This window comes from Melanotaenia boesemani, chromosome 2 (genome assembly GCF_017639745.1).
Source record: "Melanotaenia boesemani isolate fMelBoe1 chromosome 2, fMelBoe1.pri, whole genome shotgun sequence".
In the NCBI taxonomy this organism is placed as follows: domain Eukaryota; kingdom Metazoa; phylum Chordata; class Actinopteri; order Atheriniformes; family Melanotaeniidae; genus Melanotaenia; species Melanotaenia boesemani.
Window position 1 is genome coordinate 33,672,205 of NC_055683.1, and position 24,184 is coordinate 33,696,388.

The window sequence follows — 24,184 nt, forward strand, 5'->3', positions numbered from 1 at the left end:
TCAAATGAACAGGAAATAAACATCAGAATATTCCCTGAAGCGTTTTGGGTCCTGCTACAGCAGACTGCGCGGAGATGGAGATGATGGCTGGGTTTCATTCACCAGCAAAGCACACCTGAAGAAATATTTAAAGCCACAAAAGAAAAATATAAATCTAATGTTTCTTTTTAGTGGTTTAAAGTGAGCAAACTGCTGTAAAATGGCAGATAGTGGCAGTATAGGCTACATTGCTAATGGTTAGAAAACACTTTAGAAGCAGTTGTTCTAGCTGGAAAGTAGAGCTGTTCCTCAGACTTTGCCCGTTTGCCCTTTTCCTAGTTTGGGTTTGTGCCCCAAATGCTTCAGCTAAAACTTCTTCTATTTGAGCTTCTCGTGCTCCTCCTCCTTAATGTTACTGTGAATTGGGATTGCTAGACGATTGTAATTTCAGGAGTCCAGATGTTTTGCATTGGCTCACCTAGGTGCACCCCACTTTTCACAGAATTGCTCACAACTCCACATTTTAATAGATTTAGGAACTGTTTTTTGATAATTACCCATATGCAATGGTTATTTAAATTATTGTGAACCAGAATGAAGTATTGGAAAATAATTATCTATATTTAAAGCATGAATTTATAGTAAAAAAAAAAGTGCGATTTTCTTTTAACTGAATTAAACTAAATATTTCAAACTTTGACAATGAATCACAAGACTGTGCTGTTTCTGGAAAGTTTACCTCCAGATTTACATTTAGTTGTTTTCATGATTTCTTATCCACTTGGACTATAATTTTATGAACAACGTGTCCTTTTTGACTATATTATGTACAACTTTATGGCTGCATAAACAGCTAAAAATATACAGTATAATATATTAAATATAAATCGTTATTTTTATTTTCTTTTAAAATCCACAGCAGCCTCTCCTGTCAGAAATTTTATCAGACATGATTAATATAAATGTATTAAATATATTTTTAATATAAAAATTTATTAAACAAATGTTTTAAAGCCCACATATACAGGATTTTAACATATTCAGTGCTTTCTGCTTTTAACACTTTAAGTTGTTGATCTGGATATTAACGTGTAAACGCACTCATCTCAACACCAAATGCATGAACACAAACATTGTGAGTATTGATAAAATTAGGTGCTTCTCTGAAAATAAAGAAATGAAGTGACTTTTAAATGTAATACAGTTAAAAGTGTTTTTATTGCTTGTCCTTTGCTAAGCAAGTGCACTGAAGATTGGAGTTTAAGGCATGCAGCAGGTCACTGATGAGAACTGATCTTTAGTGATTGGAGCTCTCATAGCCGTCCGGTAGGGCATTGGTATGAGAGTTGTGGAACAGAGTATGGTTTCCATCACCCCAGGGGAATTTCTGGAAGGAGTCATATCAATGTGTTATTACATCTTGTGGTGAAAATAATTAGAAGTTGTTGCAGATAGGCTTTTGATAAGTTTCCACTAGACTCACCTTGGTACGGATACGCAGGTGAGGATATGGCACAAACTCCGGCTGTGCGTGTGAGCTCTCTTGCATCTTCATGTAAGCGTTAACCATGCAGACGCCAACACCAGGAAGGGCCAAAACAAAAGTCAGTATCTTCCAGGTTCTTGCTGTTGAAAAAACAACAAATACATTCATGACTGCAACAAGGAGACAAAGGGTTGTGAGGGTTTGTTGTTTCTTTAATGCTTAGTTCCTGAGTATTTGCCAGGGGTATGGATATGCAGGCTGGCTGCCAGTTCCGCAGCAATATCAGTTAATATTTAACAGAAGAATCAGACTGTGTATTTTAGTGGCGATTTTGCAAGCGAGTGCTTTAATCTGGAGGCTTTTAAATAATCTGGCTGTATTTGGTTCAGAAGGTCAGTAAAGACGCTTTCACCTCCTCCCTCATGGCTTGACTGTGACGCTGCAACAAGCACCCGACGAGCGGCCAAGGTGGCTGAAGACAGAGACATCTGCAGAACAGTAGTATAATTAAGAAAGTTTTACAAGAGTTAAGGATGTTGATATGTACAGCTTTCTCTATTGTACACATATACCTGCTGACTATGATAAAGTTAAGCTTTAATGTAATTTCATGTCTTTATGAGCTCAGCATTAGGTCACAAACAATCACAGAGATTGCAAATTAATAACACTGCAAATGTTAAAGATTAATTTTAAAGTTATTTACATATTTTTTTACTAGAAAACTGTCCTTCAAGAAAGCAAACTGTCTAAAATAAACAACGTAGAGGACTAGGATTGAGCCTACTAGGGCCTACTAGTGTTACAGTATGGTGAGAAAGGTGTTAGCTCTGTACCAGTGAGATTATGGCAAAAAATGTGGCAAAAACTTACTTTTTCAGGCAAATAATGCTCAGTGAGTTTTAATATCTGCTTTGTTGTCCTCTTATTTATTCCAACAAATCCTCCTTGCTGTGTGTTTGTCCTTCAGTCCGTCCTAAGTTGAACTCACTGTGTCAGACTCCTCCCCATTACAATCTGTCATTGGGCCAAGAAACTTAGTTTATATTTGGGCAAGTGCAAATGCAGGCTGATGCGTGACATCAGGAATGAGGGAGGAGGTGCTGTGGAGGGCAAACTGGATGGATTTTAAAGAAATGAGAAAAAGAGGTGGAAATTCACATTATTTCACATTAATTGTTTTAATGGATTAATGTTATTAATGGTCAGTTTCCAGCAGAGAATAAATGACCACTCACATCACAAAGTTGCATATTTTAGCCACTGATGCCTTGTCTTTTTGAAAACATATAAATGAAAATAAATATTTTTTTCTAACAACATATCCACATTCTTGTTGAGTGATATGAAGAAAGCTTGATGAAGTTCAAACTGAACATCAGAATGAGGAAGAAAGTGGATTTAAGTGACTTTGAACGTGACATAGTTGTTGGTCTGAGTATTTCAGAAACTGCTGATCTATTAGGATTTCCACACACGACCATCTCCAGGGTTTACATAGAATGGTCTGAAAAAGAGAAAATATCCAGTAAGCAGCAGTTGTCAGGACCAGAATTTTTTGTTGATGTCAGAGGTCAGAGGAGAATGGGCAGACTGGTTGGAGATGATAGAAAGACAGCAGAAAAGTCAAATAAGCACTGGTTCCAACCAAAGTCTGCAGAATAGCATCTCTGAACACACAACACGTCCAGCCTTGAAGCAGATGGGCTACAGCAGCAGAAGACCACACCGGGTGCCTCCTGTCAGCTAAGAACAGGAAACTGAAATTCACACACACTCACCAACACTGGACAACAGAAGATGGAAAAACGTTGCTGGTCTGATGAGTCTCCGTTTCAGCTCCACATTCAGATGTCAGCTCAAAACGTGCTGGAAACATCATGAAAACATGAATCCATCCTGGCTTGTGTCTACCCTTCAGGCTGGTGGTGGTGTATTGGTGTGTAATGACCACTTTGGCCCCCTTAGTATCAACGTGGCCTGGTTTAACCACCACAGCTTACTTAAGTATTGTTGCTGACCATGTCCATCCCTTTATGACCAGTGTTATTATTTATTTATTTGAGAAGTGGAAAAATGGATAAAATACCATGACCATGAGTCTCTCTTCTAAAAGCCAGATATTCTGTATGTGGATGCATTAAAATTCACTTGTTTGGCAAAAACTCAAAGATCACTAAGAGACAGGACAAGGACATCTTGTTAACAATGTTGTGTGTAAATATTCTGCCGTGGGGCTGTGTGGCAGTCAGTGGGACAGGAATTCTGCACTGATAGAAGTGAACAATGAAGTGAGCTGTCCACCAGATGGGGTAATGTTGCTGTCAGTGCATAATTCCTCTGAAACTTTCCTTTAGGACTTTGCTCACTCAGCTATACAGATTCTCCTCCACACAGTTGCTCCTTGTCCTGCTGCAGTGACGGTTTGGTATTTAAAAGAAACGTTCTAGCACTTTCAAAAGCATAAAAAAAATATTATTATTTTTATTTTACTGTTTTCATGATCTTTATCCACACAAAAATGCACTTGTTAGACTTATTCTGCCCCCCTTGAGTGTCACTTTTCACACAGGACTTTGTCATCTCCGTCTGGACAGCTTCAAGCAGCAGTGCAGACGGTACAGAGAGCCAGCAGTGATGTCAGTCAGGCATGCAAGCAGCCCGTCTAAACGTCTAGCTCTTGTGTTTTTGTGAGCAGAGGCAAACACCATCTCAGTCTGAGGACATGATGCACTAACAGATACAAAGATGTTTGCATGTGCTGCTGGACCTCAGGAAACATAAATTCAAATAAACTCTAAATAAGTTAATTAACTTATAGCTTCATTGCTAAATAGACTTTTGTGAATATTTACATGCAAATTTAAAGTTTTACTTAGATATATGGGATATGTGTTTCCCAATCCACCTGATTCTACAGCATTGCAATATTTGAATTCAAGGATGGAAACTAATCTTTTTATTGGTTCAACACTATGATTGTGGATGAACAGCAGCCGGACAAATGCCAGTTTTTTTTTATACAGACACAGCTTATATTCTTCATATAATGAATAATGACTTTGTAGATGATTTAACTTTTCCTTTGCTTTGTCTCAGCTGCATAAAGCATAACCATGTCAGTATTGTCATTACATGTGAGTACTTTCTTTTTGCAAAATGATTGACAACCACACAGAGAATGAACCCATTCAAAAAGTCTTCAGTTTTTCAGATGGGAATGACGTTTATACACACACACAACAGCAGGAGGAAATGCTGCAGACTCAACACAGCAAAGTGCACAAGAGAGAATGAGTAAACTCTACTTCAACACATCTAACTTCGTTAGAATAATGCAATAAAATCATCTTCCAATTTGAGTGAATTGTTTTATTGATAAAAAAAAAAAGGTTTGCAAACTGAATTGAGGTACTTTTAACCTTCACAACATCCCTTCACACCTGCACAGTCTGTACATTTTTCATGCCAGGAGAAAGACAACTGTTGATTGTGTGTGATGCAGTAAGTGTGTGTGAGGTTGGCCTGAGGCGACGGCAGTCTCAGCCAGTCTGAGAAGCCCAGACCTGTCTCCCCCTCATAAAGCCAAAGCTTTCTTTATTTGTGGGCACTTCAGAGTGGCTCACATCTTAGCTCTTTATTGAATCTACAGCGTCATGGCAACCATTTCTCTGATGTTTGTTATGCAAACTCTCTCAGGATGTTTTAGGTAGGAATAGAAACTTGAACTTGAACCATTCATAACTACAGCAGGATATTTGGTGTCACATGCAAAGTTTCTCTAGTGAAACTTCAGGATACTGTCCATCACACATGCAAGTACTGTGCAGACGGAGTAAATGAAGGGCCTACAGTGTCATCCTTTAGATGTTTACTAACTGTCTGACAGAGACACGTACTATAAGTGCTGCTCCCAAGTTTTACACTATGTGACTTGTTTCAGGTATATTTTTTAATTTTCAGTTCAACATGTAAGTGGAAATGTTGAGTGCCGCTGACATTCGGCTGCCAGCCTTGAAAACATAATCAGTGGAAACTCCCACCTACCAACTTGGTCTTTAAAATAAAGAATGCACATCTTGTGAATTCATCTGTCGATATATTTGTTTAATTTAATTAACTTTTTCTCACACAATAACCTCCCCTTAATCATATTGATGCTATCTCTGACAAAACAGCCAATATTCTGCTCTGGCTAGTATATAGTTTAAAAAAAAAAAAAAAAATCCCAGATGAAGTACAATTTGTCTCTATAATGTCTTCATTCCCTTAATATACTGTTTTGTCTAGGAAGGTGAATTAATGTCAACAGATTTCCTGCAGTGCCAGCAGGATCGCTCTGTAGGTCTTTGTCTTTCCCTTAGTCTGTATGCTACATGGAGCTCGACACTAATATTAAGCCCCCTGAAGGTGGAGCATAGTCTTTCACAAGCTGGAAGAAAAAAAAAAACACTACTGTTCCATTCCCCAGGCTGAATAAATCAAACTTACCGTTGCTGTAGTTTACGAGGAGTAAATCTGATTATTTTACTGGGGTTTGTGTTTATTTACCATGAAACTGTTCAAGTCAAGAGAATCAGGGGCCATGCAGTCATTAGTCAAATAGAACAGCAAGTTGTGTACTGCTTTACTTAAAATTTCTGGGTATTTTGTTGCCTGGAAGTGTTACAACTAGACGTTCACAGAGAAGAAAATGTACATTGGTTTTCATTTCTTCAGAGACCAAATTATTGATCTGCAAATTTGTAGCCCCCAGTAAAACCTGACCCAAAATTTACCATTTATTACAGTGTGATATCTCAACATTATTGTAGTGCAACAGGTATCAACTAAGGAGAAGAAGGCAAGTATCAAATAGTCTTCAAAAAGGTTTTGAGCAAAGTTTTTACTGTTAAGTGATCAGAAAGTCTCAGAAACTATTCCAAACATGATACACACAGCATTAAAGGGTTAAGCTAAAATTTTACCAAACAGCTGATAATTTGTTGCCATATTTTCTTTCTGCACATTTTCCAATGTCTAAAACCCTCATTCATTATAACTCCAAAATGCTTTAAGCCTGTCACGTGAGTATAAAACATAATGCTGATTCTCCTTCAGCTTCAGCCAACAACAGACCTTTTGTACTCTATGCTCCAAATGATTCTGCAGGTAGGATTTCAGTTCATTAAATGTTTCGGTTTTAGTTTTTTGTGGAAGATTTATGTTTATCCTCTCTGTTTAGATCACTGACAACAATTTCAAACAGTTTCATTAGTTTCCCAGGTGAGTTAAATGAAAGGGAAACTACTCAAGGAAGTTGTCCACATTATAAAGTAAGTCACAGTTTCCAAGCAGTCTGGTGGAAAAGACCTTCTGCAAATAAAAAGTATGAAATTTGTAAAAGAAATTAAATCACCAGACATTTCACAAAAACTTTAGTGAGATCATTGTATTGTTAAACATGTATGTATGTGATTCAGAGAGCAAACGGTTTATTCAGATAAGAGCAAATCAAGAAAAGTCTCCATCAGGTAAACCGCTGATGAACAACAAGCAGGTATTTGAAGGTGCTTGTGTCTGGAATCCCAAGAACCTCTTCATGTATGATACCACAGCGGCTGCAGCTATACATAAAGCTTTTTTTCAGCCAATGCTCACAAAGACAAATGCTTGCAGTGGGCTCAGAAATACATGAAGACTAATTTTCAAACTGATGCTACACTGCACGGTCCAGATGGATACAGTTTTGGATGGATAGTGGATGCCCACCATGTCCCAACAATGCTGTGACGTCAGCAAGATAGTGGTGGAGTGAAGATTTGGGCTTAAATATGCCTGAGATGGAGGGACCCTTTAGGCTGGTCAAGGGTATCAAAATTATATCTTCAAAATACTTTAAATTTCTAACTGACCATTTCCTGCCATGGCATAAAATCAAGATCTATTCTTTCTGCAGTAAAGACAACACCTCATGCAAGAAAGATACCACTAAATCTTTGGCTGCTGTCGGTATAGGCAGAAAGGATGTGACCACTATTCCCTGGCCTCAACCCTATTGAAAACCTGTGGAGCATCCTTAAAACAAAGGTGGGGGGCAGTATACATCCAAGCAGCAACTTGAGGAGGTGATTCTGGTGTCCCACAACTTCAAAGATTGAAGACGCAACATTCAAATACTTATTATCAATTTGCTATGCAACAGACATACAGGAGAAATAAAATGTTGTTTCTCTCTCACAAAGATAAAAGATATAATAATAATAATAATAATAGTTCAAGACTTTTATAGATATTTTGAACCCCTAAGAGCCCAACGTGACATATCTGAGAAATACAGTTTCTGAGACATTTTGCATCACTTTATGGTAAAAACTTAGCACAAAATCCTGTTGAAAACAATCTGATACCTGTCTTCTGCCACCTAATAGATACCAGGAAGCAGAAAACCACATATAATAATTTTGAAATCTCACATGGTACTAAATGGTAAATATACCGAAAAAAAAGTACATTTTTTGTTAAATTTTTTAAAGGGCCAAATAAAGACCTCATATTAAAAAAGATTTGGACTTTTCTGACCATTTTTCATGGGTCGGGCCTTAAAGGGTTAAAAAGCAGCTGAAGACATTTTTATTCCAAAAAGCTTTTAGTTAGACTTGAGCTCTTATGACTGATATTACATTTTATATTCCTATTTACACGTTTTATTTAGTGTATTTTATTTGATTGTGATTTTTTTTCAACTTACTTTCTTTGTGAAGCACTTTGTGACGACTGTGTGAAAAGTGCTATACATATGACAATACTTGATATTAGAAATACAAGGGGTGGAATAAAATGAGATTAGTATATAACTGTTATACAGTATATACTACAAAGGGAAAATAAAAAATTAGATCCAAGCGGAAACTATCCATGGATTTACATGTTCATTGGATAAGAGAGTTATTAAGGTGATATAAAAGAAGTATCTAATCTAATGTCTTTAAACCATTATGCAGAATAACTGGGACCAGTGTACTAGTATTTACTATCGTTCACATTGATTTTTTAGGATAAATATGCATAATCAACTGAAACACAGTATAAATGAATGTCACAACCCATATTTTATCCTTAAATAAGAGAATAAAACAACACAAATACACACAGTGTGTCATTTGTTGGTGTACAGTATAGAGGGGCACAGAGTGTTTTAACTAGAACAGCCCACAGTGAAACTGCCATCCAGATGTGTCTCCACAAACTGATGTTATATTACGCCTCTCTAGATAAATTAGCCAACACTGTCTGCACCTCCACCTCTTTCTCCCTTCTGACAACTACCCGCTCTTCTTCTCAAAGCTTTGACATGTTCTTTTGAGAAACTGACACACTCCTTATAGATGAGACAGATGCAGACAGATAAATGTTTAGAGGTTAATCATGGGTGAAGGAGTCGTGAGTCAGACGGGGGTTATGTTATTGTTTTATGCTCAGTACCACCAGGGAAGACGATGTGGTGGTCCTCATATGTGACTACAGTTTTCCTAAGGTGGCATAAAAACAAGTGGCTCCTTTCAAGGTTTAACCAAAATATGTGGTTCTCTAGGCAGACGTTTGCATTAAATGCTGTCATGCCTGAGGTTAAGACATAAACTTTGCATTAAAAATGGCTCTCATACAGGAGACCTTCCACAGTATACAATATAAAGATTATTCTAAATTTAGTCTGGTGACACTACCAAGCCCAGTGTCTCTTATACAATCTGCATGTGTGCACAAAACACACAATGCTTCCCCAGGCATCACATCTAGTTACACCTGCACACATGCTCGCCAGCGCACACATTCACTTACTAATGATGTCATATTTACTTTGCAATTTCCATTATTTCTTTAACAGGATATTTAAACTGCATAAAGAGATTCTGTTTTAATGCTCTCATTAATTTCCACTTCTGCTTTATTTTTTTTATTTTTAATTTTATTTACCTTCATTTTTACAGGTAGCCCCATTCAGACATGCAATGAATGGCTATAATGTTATAAAAAGGTACAATGTTTGCTTGATTCACTAAAAACAGGGAAAACGGTAAAAGGTTTTTAAATCAAACGAGTGTATTTGCAGGAAAAACATTATATCATGAGGTCATTAAATTGGGAAAAGGTGTTATATAACTGATCTGTATTTAATTTTTTTTACCCCAAAACAGTGATGTGTTTGCATTAATGGACACTGCCAGTGTGTTTAAATAATTTTTCTTTATAGCGCTGCTACCAGTCATTCCTGCTTTGTGTCCTGAAGAACATCTGTAAAGAAAAAACACTCTTGCATGTGTCTTTCTGGCTTTTCATTGGAAATCTGTTAAAGGTATTCATCATCATCTGGTCTGTGAACTGGTTTCCATTATAGTTAGTGGAGCAGAGCCAGGACTATTAAGATGATGCATCCCAGCAAAACACTGCAGCCTCTTTTTTCACCACAAAGGCAGAAAACTGTGCTTTATCTAGCACATTATTCTCTGACCAGTACAATACATACATGCATAATGTACATATGCTACTTGTTTTGTTACATAAATTGATGATAATTTTTTTTATCCTTTATTTTATTCCTTATATGTCAGAAGTCTTTCAACATAAACCAAGGAATACAGTTTTAAATAATTAGATATTTTTGTGAACTTGGCTGCAACTAAAACATTTTATATATTAAAACAAACCATTCAGTCAAATGCAGTTTCAGTTACCCAGAGTTCATATTTTCTGTGTGCAATATTGAGACATTGTGTATTTTCAGAGAAAATAGTCATTTTTGCCTCACTTGTGTGTGTGTTTGTATGCACCCCTAGCTAATGAAAACACACTGTCCAGTCAGAAAAATGTGTCTTCAGAAGGGAGGACGGATCAGTGGGAGTGTATCAAGAAAAAAAAAAAAAAATCAAAACAACGTATATATGACATTTGGGGCAGTGATGCTGTCAGTACCAGTTTTGTAGTTGTCCATCTGTCCATCAGCTGGTTCTCTCCCAGTGCTGCTGTCTTAGTACAACACCCAGCCCTCCTCCATCCTCCTCCATCCTCCTCCATCATGCTTCTTAGAGCTCTGCTGCAGACTTCACTGGTTCTCTGGTTGGCTCAGCAAACTCTACAAGGAGGTAAGAAATGCAAATGAGAAAGTTCACAGGTCTAAAACTAAAGTTTGTAATGGTTTAGTGGAAGATGTGGTAATATTTTATGCTTTATTTCCATGAACCTTGAAGCAATGTACTGTTGAGTACTAAATGTAAAAACTTGAAAGAACAAGTTTGATTAATTTGATTGTTGCAAATCTGACTTTAATTTCTCTGAGAATTTTATTTATTTGGTTACATTTAGGTTAAATATTTGGTTTATTTGTTAAAGAAAAGGCTTTAAATCTGGAACATATGTTGAAATAAACAGGACAAAACTTACATTTTCATGTTACCAGAATTTTTTATTTGTAATTTATTATATAAAAGAAAATACATTGCAAATGTCAATAGCAAAAATGAGACTAATTTTACAGTGAAAGCTTTGAAGGATCGAACATTTTCAGTGACTCAGTGTCACCTACTTGTTAAATATCATGTCTGTGAGACTGAGGGAAAGAAAGAAAGCGTTGGTCTTTGTGGGCTTTGGCTCCAAATTCTGCATCCCTGCCAAGCCATCGTAGTTTATGTTCTCTGTTTATATCAAAGGATGCGATAAAAAGGTGGCAGCAGCCGGCAAAATCTGACAGCGCTTTGTGAGACGAACTAATCGGACCCACACAGTCACCGCATTTTGTCCTCTGTGTCCATCAATGGACGACTGTCTCTCCACGCTCCTTTTGCTGAATCAGCATTTGCTCTGCAATTGTCACACATTTACAGTCATTTATAGTCTTTTGCCTCATAGTGGTTAATGGATATGTTTAACAGTATTGATATGAAAGTAAGATTGCTCAAACTTTTTTCTTAGATCAAGATCTCACTTGACATGAAGGTTTAATTAAGAAGATTAAATCCTGAATTACAGATAAGAAAATATTATTATATCTGAAAGTATAATTGCTCCAGTATTCTTTACAATCCTGTCAAGAATTTGATATGTCAAACTTCTCACTCTCATATTGCTTGTTCTTACTGTATCTTACAGTAGTATGCACTACGCAGCCTTACTTATGTGCCTTATATTCATCATTGACATTTTTACAGAATGGGTCCAAGATTGCCACGTGTATTTTCAACAATGTGTATGCTAAATTTAATAGACTATCCATTCAATTTAATTGCATACTTTTTTTTTAACAGTATTTATATTTTTTCAATATTTCAGGGGTTAAACCTCAAAATGTAGCCTACGGGAATGCTTTGCCAGCAAGAGGTAAGTCATGAAGTTTTTATTAATATAATTGTATACATGTTCTTGCATGTTTAACTATTTGGAAAAGAATGAGAATATGTTAAGTTACGCTGTGTTTCTGACATCTGTGTTTATGTCCTCTTTCCTCAGGCATTGGCATTGGTGTAAAACCTGGAGGTCAGTCTTTCTTAGAGCATACACTCACCATCAGATACACATTAAACCAACAGGTCAGAGATGGTGTTGCAGGTTGCATTGTGCATTTTCTGACTTGGATTTGCAGGCGACTAACTGTTGCACAATTTACAAGCAACCCTATCATGTTATCATGTTGTTATGTTAAATATGTCCACAGCTGAAATGTTTCTAATATTAGGAACACACATGCCATATGAACATGACATTTAATATCCTTGTAAAAGTGAAGAAAGTGTAAATCCCTGTTTTGTTATTTCAAACCATTCCTGCATAGAAATGAACATCTGATAAAAGTTTAATTTACAAGCATTGGTTCCTCTTAGTTCCTTCAGTTACAGGTGCCCTCGGAGCGCTGGGGAGTCGATATGGCACCAAAGCAATGAAGACTGGAAGTATGTCCAACTTTTTGACAACAGTACATCATATAGCCTTATCTTCATGGATATCATGAATATCATGCTTCATGTTTTTTTTTCCTCAGTTGGACGTTATCCTGGAGCTCACCTCGGTGTCGGTAAGCTACGATTAAATCTTCAAATATTAGAAATGTTAAAACATTATAAAACTATCAATAACAATATATAAAGGACTTGTTTCTTCCATCATGCATGAAGTTATAGATCTACTGAAAAGGGAAATAATATTATAATATTATTTACCCTCAGTTAATGAGTGTTTGCTGGCTGATGAACACCAAAGTGAACTGAGTTGGGTTTTTTTGTTATTACAGGAGGGTACAGATCTCTTGGATTGGGAGGGAGAGCAGGCCTGAAGCATGGTGGATATGGAACCCAGGGAGCTTATGGTACATCATCAAACCCTCACAGCAGCAAAAACTCAATTAAATGAATAGGAATTTATACTAATTATTTCTTTTATTCGTTTCTATTTTGGATGCAGGAGCCAGTTTAGGCACAGGAATGGCACTGGGACCTGGACTCGCAAATGGCTTTGGTCTTGGTTTGGGCCAGGGTGGGAAACGTGGTAAGACTTACAAATAAGAAGAAGAAATATCAGTTGAGAATTCATACCGTTGATGCTGAACCACTAAAACTTACATTGCACTTTTAATTTCTTCAGGGATGTCCAGTCTTTATCACAGCACAGGCAAAGATTTAATTTGTACACATTTTAATCCCAAAAATGGAACTGGAAAAATACAGGCTGGCACATCTTACACCATCAGCTGAATTTAACTCTTATTTTTGTGACTTTCCAGTATATGGTGCTGGCCTTGGCACGCTTCCAGGTAAGGAATAATATACATTTTTCCACAATTTCTTCTGTTGTTTTCAAATGAGCGTATTTAAAAGATATACAGTGATTTAGACTCTTTCTGAGCTTCTGTTTGTTTGCTAAATTGTACATAAATCCCAACTTTCTGTGAATGTCTGTGATCATAATATACAGAAGCAGATTGCATCTCAGCAAATAAATTGTATTTCCTTGTAAAACAGAGTGCTTCTCTGATTGCAAGATTAAACAACCTTTTTGTCTCCTTGCCAGGATACGGGCCTTATGCTGGCATTGGATATCCAGGAGCACGACCAGGTAAGTGGTGAATCGTGTCTTACCTCAGGACCCATCACTTAGATCATTGTGTGAAGAATTATGTGCTACAGGACAGTATGTTCTGTTGCATAACTTAAGCCACAAACACACACAAAAAGGTGGCACAGAAGAGGTTGTATAACCAATTCTGTGGTATGTTGTTGCCCATGCAATACCCTGTTCCTCTGAATAAATAACAAATAAATAAATCCTGCTGTCTGTAAAATGCCCATGTTAGTCTTATCTGTGAGTCAGCAGGTTAAGTTGATTCAAAGTTATCCCACTGATTAGGGGTCTGATGAACTAAATCAACTAAATCTACCTGTGGTCTTTCTGTCTCAGTCTGTCTGCAGTCTGTGTAAAATTGTTACCCTGGTCATGCTTTTTTACTTGCACGAAACCATGTTTGTCTACAATCATCAGCTTCTTTATCTTATTTTGTGTACACAGATGATATTTATATGCTGATATTTGTCTATCTTGCATGTTGCATGAGTTCCCAGCTCCTTGTGCTTCACCTTCAGTCATGAGTTAATCGGGGTTGGTTTTTGTAGAGAAAGGAGTGCTAGTTGTGGTTAACAAGACCTGGATGGGGCTGCTGGAAAAGAGGTTATCCAAATGAAATGCAAATTGACAACTTTGCTATAACAGGGTCTTTCTGTGTCAATGCAAACAAGGGTGAATCTATATGACAAGGCAATTCAAAATGATAAAACCACCAGGAAAATATTTATTGCTAACATTTTTTAAGAAATAAAGAAACAAACACTTTGTTTATTTTAAAAATATTAATTGAAATTCAAGAGTATGGCAGTTGTTTTTATTTGGATATATAAGATAGTTATTATCTAATTAAAAATGTTTTTCATGAAGTGACAAAGCAGAAAAGCTGTTTTCAGACAGCCAGACATTCATCTTCAAGTGTGACTGTCTTTATTTATTCATTCTGGTCAAATTAGCTTGTCTTTATTTTTGAAAAATATGTGATCTCGATTAGTTAGGAGAGTAACTGCAAGTGATTTACAAAAATGATGAAGCTCATTGTAAAAAGAATGTATTTTAGTTTTAGTATTTGCACTCATCAACCATATAATTTATGTTTCTATCAAACCATGAAGTGACAACATGTTTTCTAAAATTGCTTTTGCGTTAATAAAATTAACTCATGAATGAACAACCAGCTGTCATATGTTGCATCACAGGTGCACATAAATTTTTAAGGCAGTGTGTACTCACACTCACAAGCCATCCAAACCCCACTACTACCAGTAAGTGTGGCTTAAAAAACAACAACAACAACAAAAAAAGAGAATCACGTTTCCTCTGATGCGGAAACGTTCATACGACTCGTACATCCCTCCTGTTGCTTGAGGACTTATTATTGCTCAACATGCAATGTTGTTTTCTTTTTTTTCAAAGTTTGAAAATAGATTAGAGATGTGGCCTTTGTCTTTCAGCATTTTCTGCTAGTTTTATGTAATCTGTGGCCATGAGAAATGCACCAAAACTCCCAAAAGTTTGTTTGAAAGTAGAACAAACATCAGCAGGAGGCCTCGGTCTGACAACAATCCAGGTGAATTGCACGTAATTAATCAAAGCTACTAAATGTCCCCACAAGTAAAGCACATCTGTGTACACCAAGGTTATGTTTACTTTATACTGTGTTTTACAACGTCCCTTCAGGGATTATTTAAGTATTTTTTTATTTTATTAAATTTTTTGAAGGTTGAAATTAACTTTGTAATTTAGGTAAAAATTTAAAATCTGAAAATCGATAAATAACTCCTTGTTGCGCTGACATTTCCCATTTTTCTCCCATATAAATTCACCTTTTATAATCTTTTATGCTTTCCTGCCACATCAGTGAGTGACCATGCTTCGCATATCAGTTGTTGGTCCCACAGCGATGCTGTTTGACTCGGGTGTTGTCTTTGTCTTGTGATTTATACTTAGATGTTCAATGGCATTGCTGCAACTTGTGTTGTCATGCCATGTTTTACATGTCCCCTTGAAACTGGACTAACTTGAAACAAAAGATATTTTGTCTTATTTTTTTTTTTGTTTAAATTACTTCCATTTAGTCTCAGTACATTTAGTGGATGAAGAGTTTTATAGCTTTGCATTATCTTATACACAATTGTATAAAGATACAGGACAGTGCTGTTTACCCTAAAAGAAGAACTGTTCTGTCTGAGCCAGGAAGTTGTGAATGCATGATGATATCTCTCTGCCAGGTGTGTCTGCAGCAGATTTGGGTGGACCTGAAGTGGCCAGTCTGGGCCAAGCTGTTGAAGATCTTAAGAGACAAAAGAGCAGAGCTTTAGGGCACTTGTACGGAATAAAAGACAGAACACTTGGACCTGAAACGCCCAGGAGAAGCTTTTTTCTCGGTCCCACTGTTCCAGAGTTACATGCAGGAATTGAGGTCAAAAGCCTTGATCCAGCCATTAAGGCATCAAGTCTTAGACCCAAAATGTGTCCTGATAAAAAAGATAAAGTTCTTGATCTGGCTGTTTCACAAGCACAAGGGGGAGAACGCTATGACCCTGCAGTTTCTAAAAGAAAGGCTATGAATAATGAAGCTACACTCACAGCAGGAGGTGGAAGAAGACAACTGCCTGTTAATAAAGACATCAGAAGTCTAGGTTCTGACTCTTCTCAGGGACACAGAAACTATGATTTATCTCTGCAGCAAAAGAAAAAATCCAGAAACTGTGGATCTCCTGATTTGTCAGAGGTATTGGACATGAATCGTTTTGAGCTTTTGGGCTCAGAAACTCAACGTTTTCAAAGTTTAGTTCCTGAGCCACATCGTGGCGAAGCAAACAAACATCTTGGTTGCACAAATCCACCAGCACGTGAGGAGAGAAGCCATCAATTACCCCTTTCACAAGGACAAGGTGTCAGCAGCAGTGCATTCTCCAGTGTACAGGGCCAGGAAACCGGACATTATTTATCTGCTCTGGCAGGCAGGCAGACTGCCAAAAGACCTGAGGCTGAAGACATAAGCAGACTTAAAATGCACGGGAGTGTTACTGTTCAAGATGGAGGGCAGAGATATGGACCAGTGATCCCCAGTGCAAGTGGAAGTCAAAGCTTGGGCATCATCTCAGCTGGAGAAGGGCGAGCAGCTCAAGGCTTTATTGCAGAGGGTCAGGATGCAAAACAGTTTTCTAAAGCTGAACTTATAAAAACAAAGTCAAAAGCTTCCTCTATCTCAGGGCAGACTGGGAGGAGTACAAACACAGCAAGTAAGAGCAAAGCTTTATCTTGTTCACCATCCACACATTTTTGTCTTTTTGTTGTGTACTCCTGAGATCTACTCTGTTATAGCACTTATTTAGCCATTATTTCTGCTGCTGATGTTTGTTTTTAAGTCTCCAACTGAGAGTTATTTTTCTGAGTTTTTATTTATTGTTTTTGTTAATATTTTTTTCCCCCATAAGACTTTAGTGCTTTGAGCCTTGTGCTACCTAAAAATTGCAGACTCACAGTGAAATGAGTATACCTCTGCCGTCACAAGGTCTGTTTGGAAATGTTTGGAGTCAAACAGAAGGGGACACTTATAAGATTAGTTAAGATCCCTAAATATCAGTTTATATATTAATGTTGAAGAATAAATGAGGATGGCACATAGCACAAATATGGCTTGAGCAAAGGCTTGACACATCTGGTGAGGTCTCCAAAATGGCCATTTTGTGCACAGTTGTGCTATCCTTTCTTTATGTCCCCCAACTGGGGGACCTCAGGTTTTAAAAGGTTAAAGTTTGGTTAAGGTTTACTTTGAAAAGGCTAAACAGTTTGAATTTTGCACGTTTTTGTAATAACTGAGATTGCTCATTCATTGCCGGATTAATTCATGAAAGAATACACTAAAGATGCTGGTTTTATTACAATTTGAAGTAGTATAGTGGTCCCAGTAAGAAATTTCCAAGCAGAGAACCTTATAGACTGACTGTTAAAAAGCCTCCTACAAATAAATCTTTTGAAAATGAGGTAAGGCCTCAAGTCAGTCTCAGGTGAAAAAAACAAAGGGTTTGTCACATAATTTTTTTTCTGGTCACTAAAAGCAGGTCCAATTATGTTATAATCGTTGCAGCTACTTTATTTAAAAATAGACACAGACATGGTTATGTGATAGTGATTATAAAAAGAAATCTTCATCGACACTTTTTGGGTCGGTCTGTGGAAAATCCAACTCAGATTTGAATGTATTTAGAGGAAAAGAAACACAAAATGTTCTGTTTTCTGACTTAAGCGTTAACCAAAAGTAAAAATACAAGTTAAACTGCATTATTAGGATCTGCCTATGAGCTTATTATTAATTGTAAACTCCATCCTGGGATGGCTTTCTTAAAATTTGTTTCATTTTGCTCATCAGGCTTGAGAATATTTGATTATATTATCACCTGATAAATGGTCAGCCCGGTGGTGCACCTGCTCAGCAGGTTGGAACATTGTATGTTGATCAAAGCTTATTTATTGGTGTTTTAGGTTTTGGTTTCATGCTTTTGTTTGGGTTTATTAGTGTAGCTGTTGAGCTTTAGACCATCATTGTACCCACACCTACACACAACTTCAGTGAATGCATTGCTCATCTGTCACAGGTTCTTTGAGTTTGCAAGCTGTGATAAAAACGCTGACCATGTAAAAGATTCAGGATCTGGAGAAGAAGGTGGTGGTGACAACAAACTGCTGATAGAAACAGTTGATTGATGTTTTCATATCCCAGTCGTAATACCTCAAAAAGATCATCTGTATGTTTGGGAGCTGGGGGATCTCATGCTTAACAGTAAACGGTAGATAAATAATTTTATAATTACATCATTACATGTGGAATATTTAATTATTTGTCTTCATGCTACATCTCTGATGCCACAGTGTTGTAATCTAAATGTAAAGTTATGGACATGACTTCTGCTTACACATAACATCAACTGTTTTAAGGCACCAAAATTTAACTAACTGTTTTCATGATCCCCATTTTTGTATTAAATTAGATTCATAAACATAACATGCTTTAGACTATTAGAAGCAGACACTCAGTGCAATAATCCTTTGTACAGTCAACATTTTGTAACACTTACTAATACTTTAAGCTGCATTACATAACTGCTTCAGCTATTAAGGAGTTTTAAAGAAAATGCAGACTTCAGAAAATCTGTTCTTAATCAGCTTAATGTTTACACTGGATTTCTCCCAGTGCTTCCACATACACATGTCATTCTTAGTCTGTCTAGGCAGAGGTCTGCAGAGCCGTTTTCCCCTCAGCCCAACTCAGACTTTAGCCCACAAATGTTATGAGACCTTCTGAAAAAATGACAAATGTTCATTTCTGACAAATATCTAAGTTTGTTGTCATTTTTTAAGAATCACATTTTTTTACATTTTAAAGAAAAACATAAAACTTATGTAAAAAGGGGATAGATAGACTTTCTTCTATGGGATGTAGATATTTGTGGAAAACAACAACAACAACAACAAAAAATAGATAAAAAAAAAGCATTACTGGTACTTTTAGTTTCATTATGTTGTGGAAATTCAGTGCAATTATCCCATGAAAAAAGGAAACAACAAAAAAACAAAACCTGCATTTGCTATTGTATCTATATATAAAAAAAAAAACATTTAAATGTTTAAAATTTTTAGCCTAGTAACTGAGAATAAATTGCAGGGTTTGTGCTGAATTTCTCCACAGGTTATATCGGTGGAGCAGGAAACTATCTGGGAGCAAGCCTGGGAGCTGGTGGCTATGGAGCAGGTAATGTTAATACACTGACAGTAAGATGTGGATTAACACTTCCTTTAGTAAAGATTTCCCACCTTATGCCTCTAGCCCTCTCCCCAGGTCTGGGACAGGGAACATATCTTGGTGGTGCAGCTGGAAAACTTGGGGGTAAGTGTGTGAATTTTCCTTCTCACTGTTTCAGAGATAAGGATGATGAACCTCAACCTCTCTTTCTCCTCTTCATTTTAGCTGCTGCGGCGCTAGGACAGGGTGGATATCCCCAAGGTGGTGCAGGGAAGTCAAATGGTGAGACTGTGGAATTATTCCTCTGTTTCCACCTGCTTTCCGCTTTAAAGAGCAGTTTTAAGTTACCTTTGAGTTTACAGTATGTCGTCGTTGTGTTAAGCGAATTGTCAGCTGCTTGCAGCTTCCTGTTTTACATGCTGTCAGTACTGGGAAAACATTAGTTTCTTAATATAACCTGTGATAAAAAGAAGAACTCTTCCTTTTAGTGCCCATGCTACACAACCTGCCCAATGCTAAACATGAATACCTTGTCAGAAAACACTTTGACACACCTGAGAAAGAAATGTAGCTCAGAGCACGAGCTTGGGCGAGGATGGCCTCTGAGCAGAAAATCCGTTGCTGCACCTGCTTTGACTTGTAAACTAATCATTTGCCTGTGAAACAAGAACCGTCTGAGTTCCTTTTCATCTTCCACTGAAGGTTTTTGTCGTGATCTTGGTTTTGGGTTTTGGTTTTTATGGTCTTGTTGTGTTTAGTTCTGTTTCCTGTTTTATTTTCTTCATGCCAAGTTTAGGCTGTTGCAGTCTTTTTGTCACGTTTAGTTTCTTTAAGTCTTCATGCCAAGTTTAGCCCATCTATTCTTGTTTAGTTTTGTTTATTAAAACCTTGTTCCTGCACCTGTCTGTCTCCCACTTTGTAAGCCTGCATTTGGGTCCACACCTTCCATGCCATGCAACCGTGACAGGTTTTGCAGCTTCCTTTCCTTTCTAGTAAATAACAAATAATGCTTAAAAAACAATAAATAAACTACAGTCGTAAATCCTCCACTCCTCTTTAAACAGAAAGTGAAATATTTTCTTTTCTGTTGTGAAAACTTTCTTTGAAGAGTCAAGTTTCTTTTCAAATAAAAAATAAAGTGAGACTTATTATGTGTTATTACAGGTTATGGTGATGGAGTAACAGGGTATCTTGGCGCTGTGGCAGGTAATGGTTATGGTAAGTCCAATCAGAACATGTACAAATCCCACCCTGAGGAAAAACAGACAAAACAAAACACAAAAACAAAGACAGTTTATGTGCAAAAACAAAAGTTTGAGTCTTGAAAAGTGAGTGTCAACCTGCAGTGACAGAAAGCCTTTCTTCATTCTGACTGGTGTCAGAAACAATCTGCAGGAAAGTTGTCACTATACCAGGTTTTACTCAACCAAAAAGACTCAGCTTTTATGTTGACAGACTTCCTTCTGTTGTGACTGTAGGTGGAAATGCTGCTGCAAAAGCTTTGTCAGCAATTTGTATTCATTTATCTTTTGGCATGTGGAGCACTTTCTAAAATTTCCTTTATCCAGTCTTTGAAATGTTTCACTACATGGCCCCTTTTCTCAGCAGGTTACGGGAATGGATATGGAGACGGTTATGGAGCTGGTGAGTGTTTTCTAAAATCAACATTGGGGGGAAAATGGTGGAAAACTATAAAGAACTGAAAGAGTTATTAGCTTATCAACATGATTAGTGCTAATTAGGACTATGTTTCCGGGCTTGGTTACCCTGCAGAGTTAGCCGATGGTGCTGAGAACAAAGCAAGAAAGAGTGAAGGTAACTTAACTTGCTGAAAACCTCTAACGGGATGGCACTAACCGTAGTTGCTTAACCTGTGGATTACTGTATGACAGCTGTATGATAGTCTGCTTAATAAGGCCAACATGATCGTCTATCCACTGGGTGTAGCTATTGTATCTTATTCATGGCAGCTGACCAGTTTTATATGCTGGTTTCTGATTTCCTGCTTCTGTAGATGCTTTAAATACTGTTTCATTTGATGGTTTCCTGTCAATCAACAACTGGCTGAGCAGTCCTTAACTTGCATTTTGTATTTTTATGATTTTTCAGCCCTCAGTACAGGAGGCTATGCTGGACAGGTCCAGGGGGCATATGGTAAGGATGGATACATGCTGGTCTGACCAGATGCATCAACAAAACACATACTAAATAAGAACACTCCAAAGCTTCAGAAGAGGAAAAGAAATGTGTTGGATGATCAAACGTGAAGCCGAAAACTGTTATTCCAGTGAAAATACAAAATGCAGAATTAAACAAAAATTAGCGTAATCTCTGTAGTATAATTTGGTCATGTGATTTTTCTTTAAGACTGTATTGAGTCAGCCCAAATTCTGCTGGACTCATACTCACATTTTACACATTTATGTCATGGTATTTCAGGTGCACTTGGTACTGGACTGGAATCAACTGGTGGAAAATACGGTGAGCGCTGTGGATGTGCCTTTGTCCTTCTGACACATTTACCTGACCACAAACCTGACATTTGTCAGTGTGGCTTTCCATGCATGAGTCAGACTTGAACCACAAAGCATAGCAGAGAACTGCAGGTGAAAGGGGGATAATAGATGATTTAGTCTGACCAAATAATTTATTTTTTCTTTCCTGCAGGAGCCGGAGCTGCTCAGGCTCCTTACGGTAATGCACCTGTGATTCCCGCTGGACTGGAAGGTACGAACCAAAAAAGTTTGCACCTTTGTGTGTCACAATAAGGACTATAAAAGCATTGTATGCTTATGAAAAGGGGGGCACGCGCATAATTTCAAGTGACCCAGTTTATAAAGAAAAAATACACACCAGGACACTCAGGCATGAATTATTAACAAAAGACTTGCAAACGCAAATGCCATCATGTTAGTTTAATGAGATAGTCCTTGTCTGCAAGATATAAGGCTAAAAAAAGCAAACAAAAAACAAAAAAACACCTTACTTTTGTTAAAATACGTAAAATCCCCCCCCTCCCCCAAAAAATGTTCTCACCTTGTGAAAACCTGTCATTTTATCACATCACAGCAGTCAGTTAAACGACCACACTGACGTATTTGTCATTCCTGTAGGTGAAGGAGGCTACCCGTATGCTTCTCAGCAGCTCAGCCTTGCTGCTGAAGGTGGCAAAACCACCAGCAAATATGGTGAGAATGAGCTGTTATGTGCAATCAAAAACGTGATAAACTGTGCATAATGGAAAACATAACATTGCTATGTGGTTTATTATCTTGTCATGTAAGATAAGATCCTAAAATGATTGCATTTATTTGTGTATCACTTCAAGTATGTGTTGTATGTTGTTTCAGGAGCTCCTGCAGGTTATGGAGCTCAACAACCAGGTGATTTCCATGCACTCTTTCACCTGAAGAAACACACATTCACACAATAACATGCAAATCTCAAGGTACACTTTGTATGTCTTATATCACACTATTACATCACAATGCAATTCTTTTTTAATGCTACAAATTGTAGCTGCACAAATCCGCCACTCTTGACGCACCCAAAACAAATATATCTCATGTATTTATCTCCTATAATGCTCTTAAAAGTCTAAATACTGTTACAATTTTTTGTTTAGGTTATGGTGCCCAGCTTGGAGTGACTCAAGATGCCTTGGGTAAGCCAGAGTTCCTCTTTCATGACCAACTTCCATTCACTTTCCCAAACTTCTTTGTGTATTATATTGCTTTGGCAGAACAGAGTGCAGCACATTTCTCTCTGCAAGAAGAGTTTTAATAATTTCTGATGTGGATGGGGTTTTAGTGTCTATGTGCTTCACTTGTTCTCCTTTCAAACATAATAATCATGTCCTTTGCAAAACAAATAATAAAACATTTCATTGTACAATGGACTCTGCACCCATAGTTTGTTATTTCAACTTTCTCCGAGTGCGTACTTTTGCTTGAATGGTGTTCTCACTAACAGCACGCATTTGCATTATGGATTATTTTCCACTTAAGGTTATATAGCGTGCATGGTGAGAAGGCTGAATCCTCTAATAAAAGTCAGAACCCTTTCTTGAGGATTTAATGCATCTGTCAGTGCTTGTTTTCTTATTCCATCTGTGTCCTTTTAAGCAGCTTTATAACACTGAACTGGGTCATATTAACTTCTACAGGAGAGCAGACTGGCAAATATGGTGGAGTGAACCCTGTCCTTGGTAACGGATACAAAGGTGAGAATGAAGGAATCATCACTCTAGCTGCTTTAAGATCTAGCTGAAGGTAGTAGAAAGAAGTGTACTGAAGATAAACCTTGTTCTTTTAGTCCCATTTCCCTGCAAACTGTGCACATTTTAAGTGGTTTGTAATTTTCTTCTCCTGATTCAGTATTTTTATTTTTGTTTCCTGCCTTTAGGGTAATAAGGATGATTTGGACCTCTGCAAGTGGATTATCTCCATTATGATTTCAGTGTAATTTACTACTCTCCTGTGTGTTTTACTTTATTTTGCCCTGTTGTACCATCTGTTTGTCTTTTGATTTATTTTTCTTAACTCTCCTGTATGTCCCTGTAAGTGGACGTTTGTTACCAGTGTCTGTTTGTCTCGTTTGTACAAAAAGCTGCTGTACCCCACCAGTTCAATTCTGTCTCTCCCATCTAAACTGGTGGAGACTGATGAGCATAAATAGACACAAGAAAGCGCAAGACAGAAATATGTGTCTTCTTTACAATCAAGATGAGCGTTATGTTTTTGCTGTTTTAATCCAATAAATTGTATTGTCAAAGTATATTAAATGAAAACGTCTGAGTCAAAACATTTGACTTAACATGTGCCTGAACATGTTCTCTTTAAAAGACATAATGAAACATCCTCGGTACACAGGAAGCATTACCACTT

General features: G+C 37.3%; 2 protein-coding genes across 2 annotated transcripts; one reads left to right on the top strand and one right to left on the bottom strand.

Moving 5' to 3' along the window:
* Nucleotides 1–1,178: 1,178 nt before the first annotated feature.
* On the bottom strand, nucleotides 1,179–2,482 carry LOC121629825 (cytochrome c oxidase subunit 6A, mitochondrial). Its single transcript, XM_041969638.1, has 4 exons — nucleotides 2,339–2,482; nucleotides 1,878–1,953; nucleotides 1,463–1,605; nucleotides 1,179–1,366 (listed from the first exon to the last, which is right to left on the bottom strand). Exons 2-4 carry the CDS (start codon nucleotides 1,951–1,953, stop codon nucleotides 1,277–1,279), a joined length of 309 nt encoding a protein of 102 aa, XP_041825572.1. The 5' UTR covers nucleotides 2,339–2,482; the 3' UTR covers nucleotides 1,179–1,276.
* A 7,954-nt stretch (nucleotides 2,483–10,436) lies between these two features.
* On the top strand, nucleotides 10,437–24,095 carry LOC121631139 (glycine-rich cell wall structural protein 1.0). Its single transcript, XM_041971856.1, has 23 exons — nucleotides 10,437–10,587; nucleotides 11,771–11,818; nucleotides 11,948–11,974; nucleotides 12,319–12,387; nucleotides 12,477–12,509; nucleotides 12,726–12,800; nucleotides 12,896–12,979; nucleotides 13,215–13,244; nucleotides 13,502–13,546; nucleotides 19,245–19,307; nucleotides 19,383–19,442; nucleotides 19,524–19,580; nucleotides 20,463–20,516; nucleotides 20,907–20,942; nucleotides 21,072–21,113; nucleotides 21,408–21,452; nucleotides 21,738–21,779; nucleotides 21,966–22,025; nucleotides 22,412–22,486; nucleotides 22,649–22,681; nucleotides 22,924–22,962; nucleotides 23,464–23,520; nucleotides 23,703–24,095. Exons 1-23 carry the CDS (start codon nucleotides 10,521–10,523, stop codon nucleotides 23,705–23,707), a joined length of 1,146 nt encoding a protein of 381 aa, XP_041827790.1. The 5' UTR covers nucleotides 10,437–10,520; the 3' UTR covers nucleotides 23,708–24,095.
* Nucleotides 24,096–24,184: the final 89 nt, after the last annotated feature.

What these genes read in the sequence shown, in the direction of transcription:
- LOC121629825 (XM_041969638.1), bottom strand. Translation starts at nt 1,953, where the DNA reads ATGTCTCTGTCTTCAGCCACCTTGGCCGCTCGTCGGGTGCTTGTTGCA. An exon ending in GTCAAGCCATGAGGGAGGAG is followed by an intron (nt 1,606 to 1,877) that starts GTGAAAGCGTCT and finishes TTTTTTCAACAG; the next exon opens with CAAGAACCTGGAAGATACTG. An exon ending in ACCTGCGTATCCGTACCAAG is followed by an intron (nt 1,367 to 1,462) that starts GTGAGTCTAGTG and finishes GACTCCTTCCAG; the next exon opens with AAATTCCCCTGGGGTGATGG.
- LOC121631139 (XM_041971856.1), top strand. Translation starts at nt 10,521, where the DNA reads ATGCTTCTTAGAGCTCTGCTGCAGACTTCACTGGTTCTCTGGTTGGCT. An exon ending in TCAGCAAACTCTACAAGGAG is followed by an intron (nt 10,588 to 11,770) that starts GTAAGAAATGCA and finishes TCAATATTTCAG; the next exon opens with GGGTTAAACCTCAAAATGTA. An exon ending in ATCAACTGGTGGAAAATACG is followed by an intron (nt 21,780 to 21,965) that starts GTGAGCGCTGTG and finishes TCTTTCCTGCAG; the next exon opens with GAGCCGGAGCTGCTCAGGCT.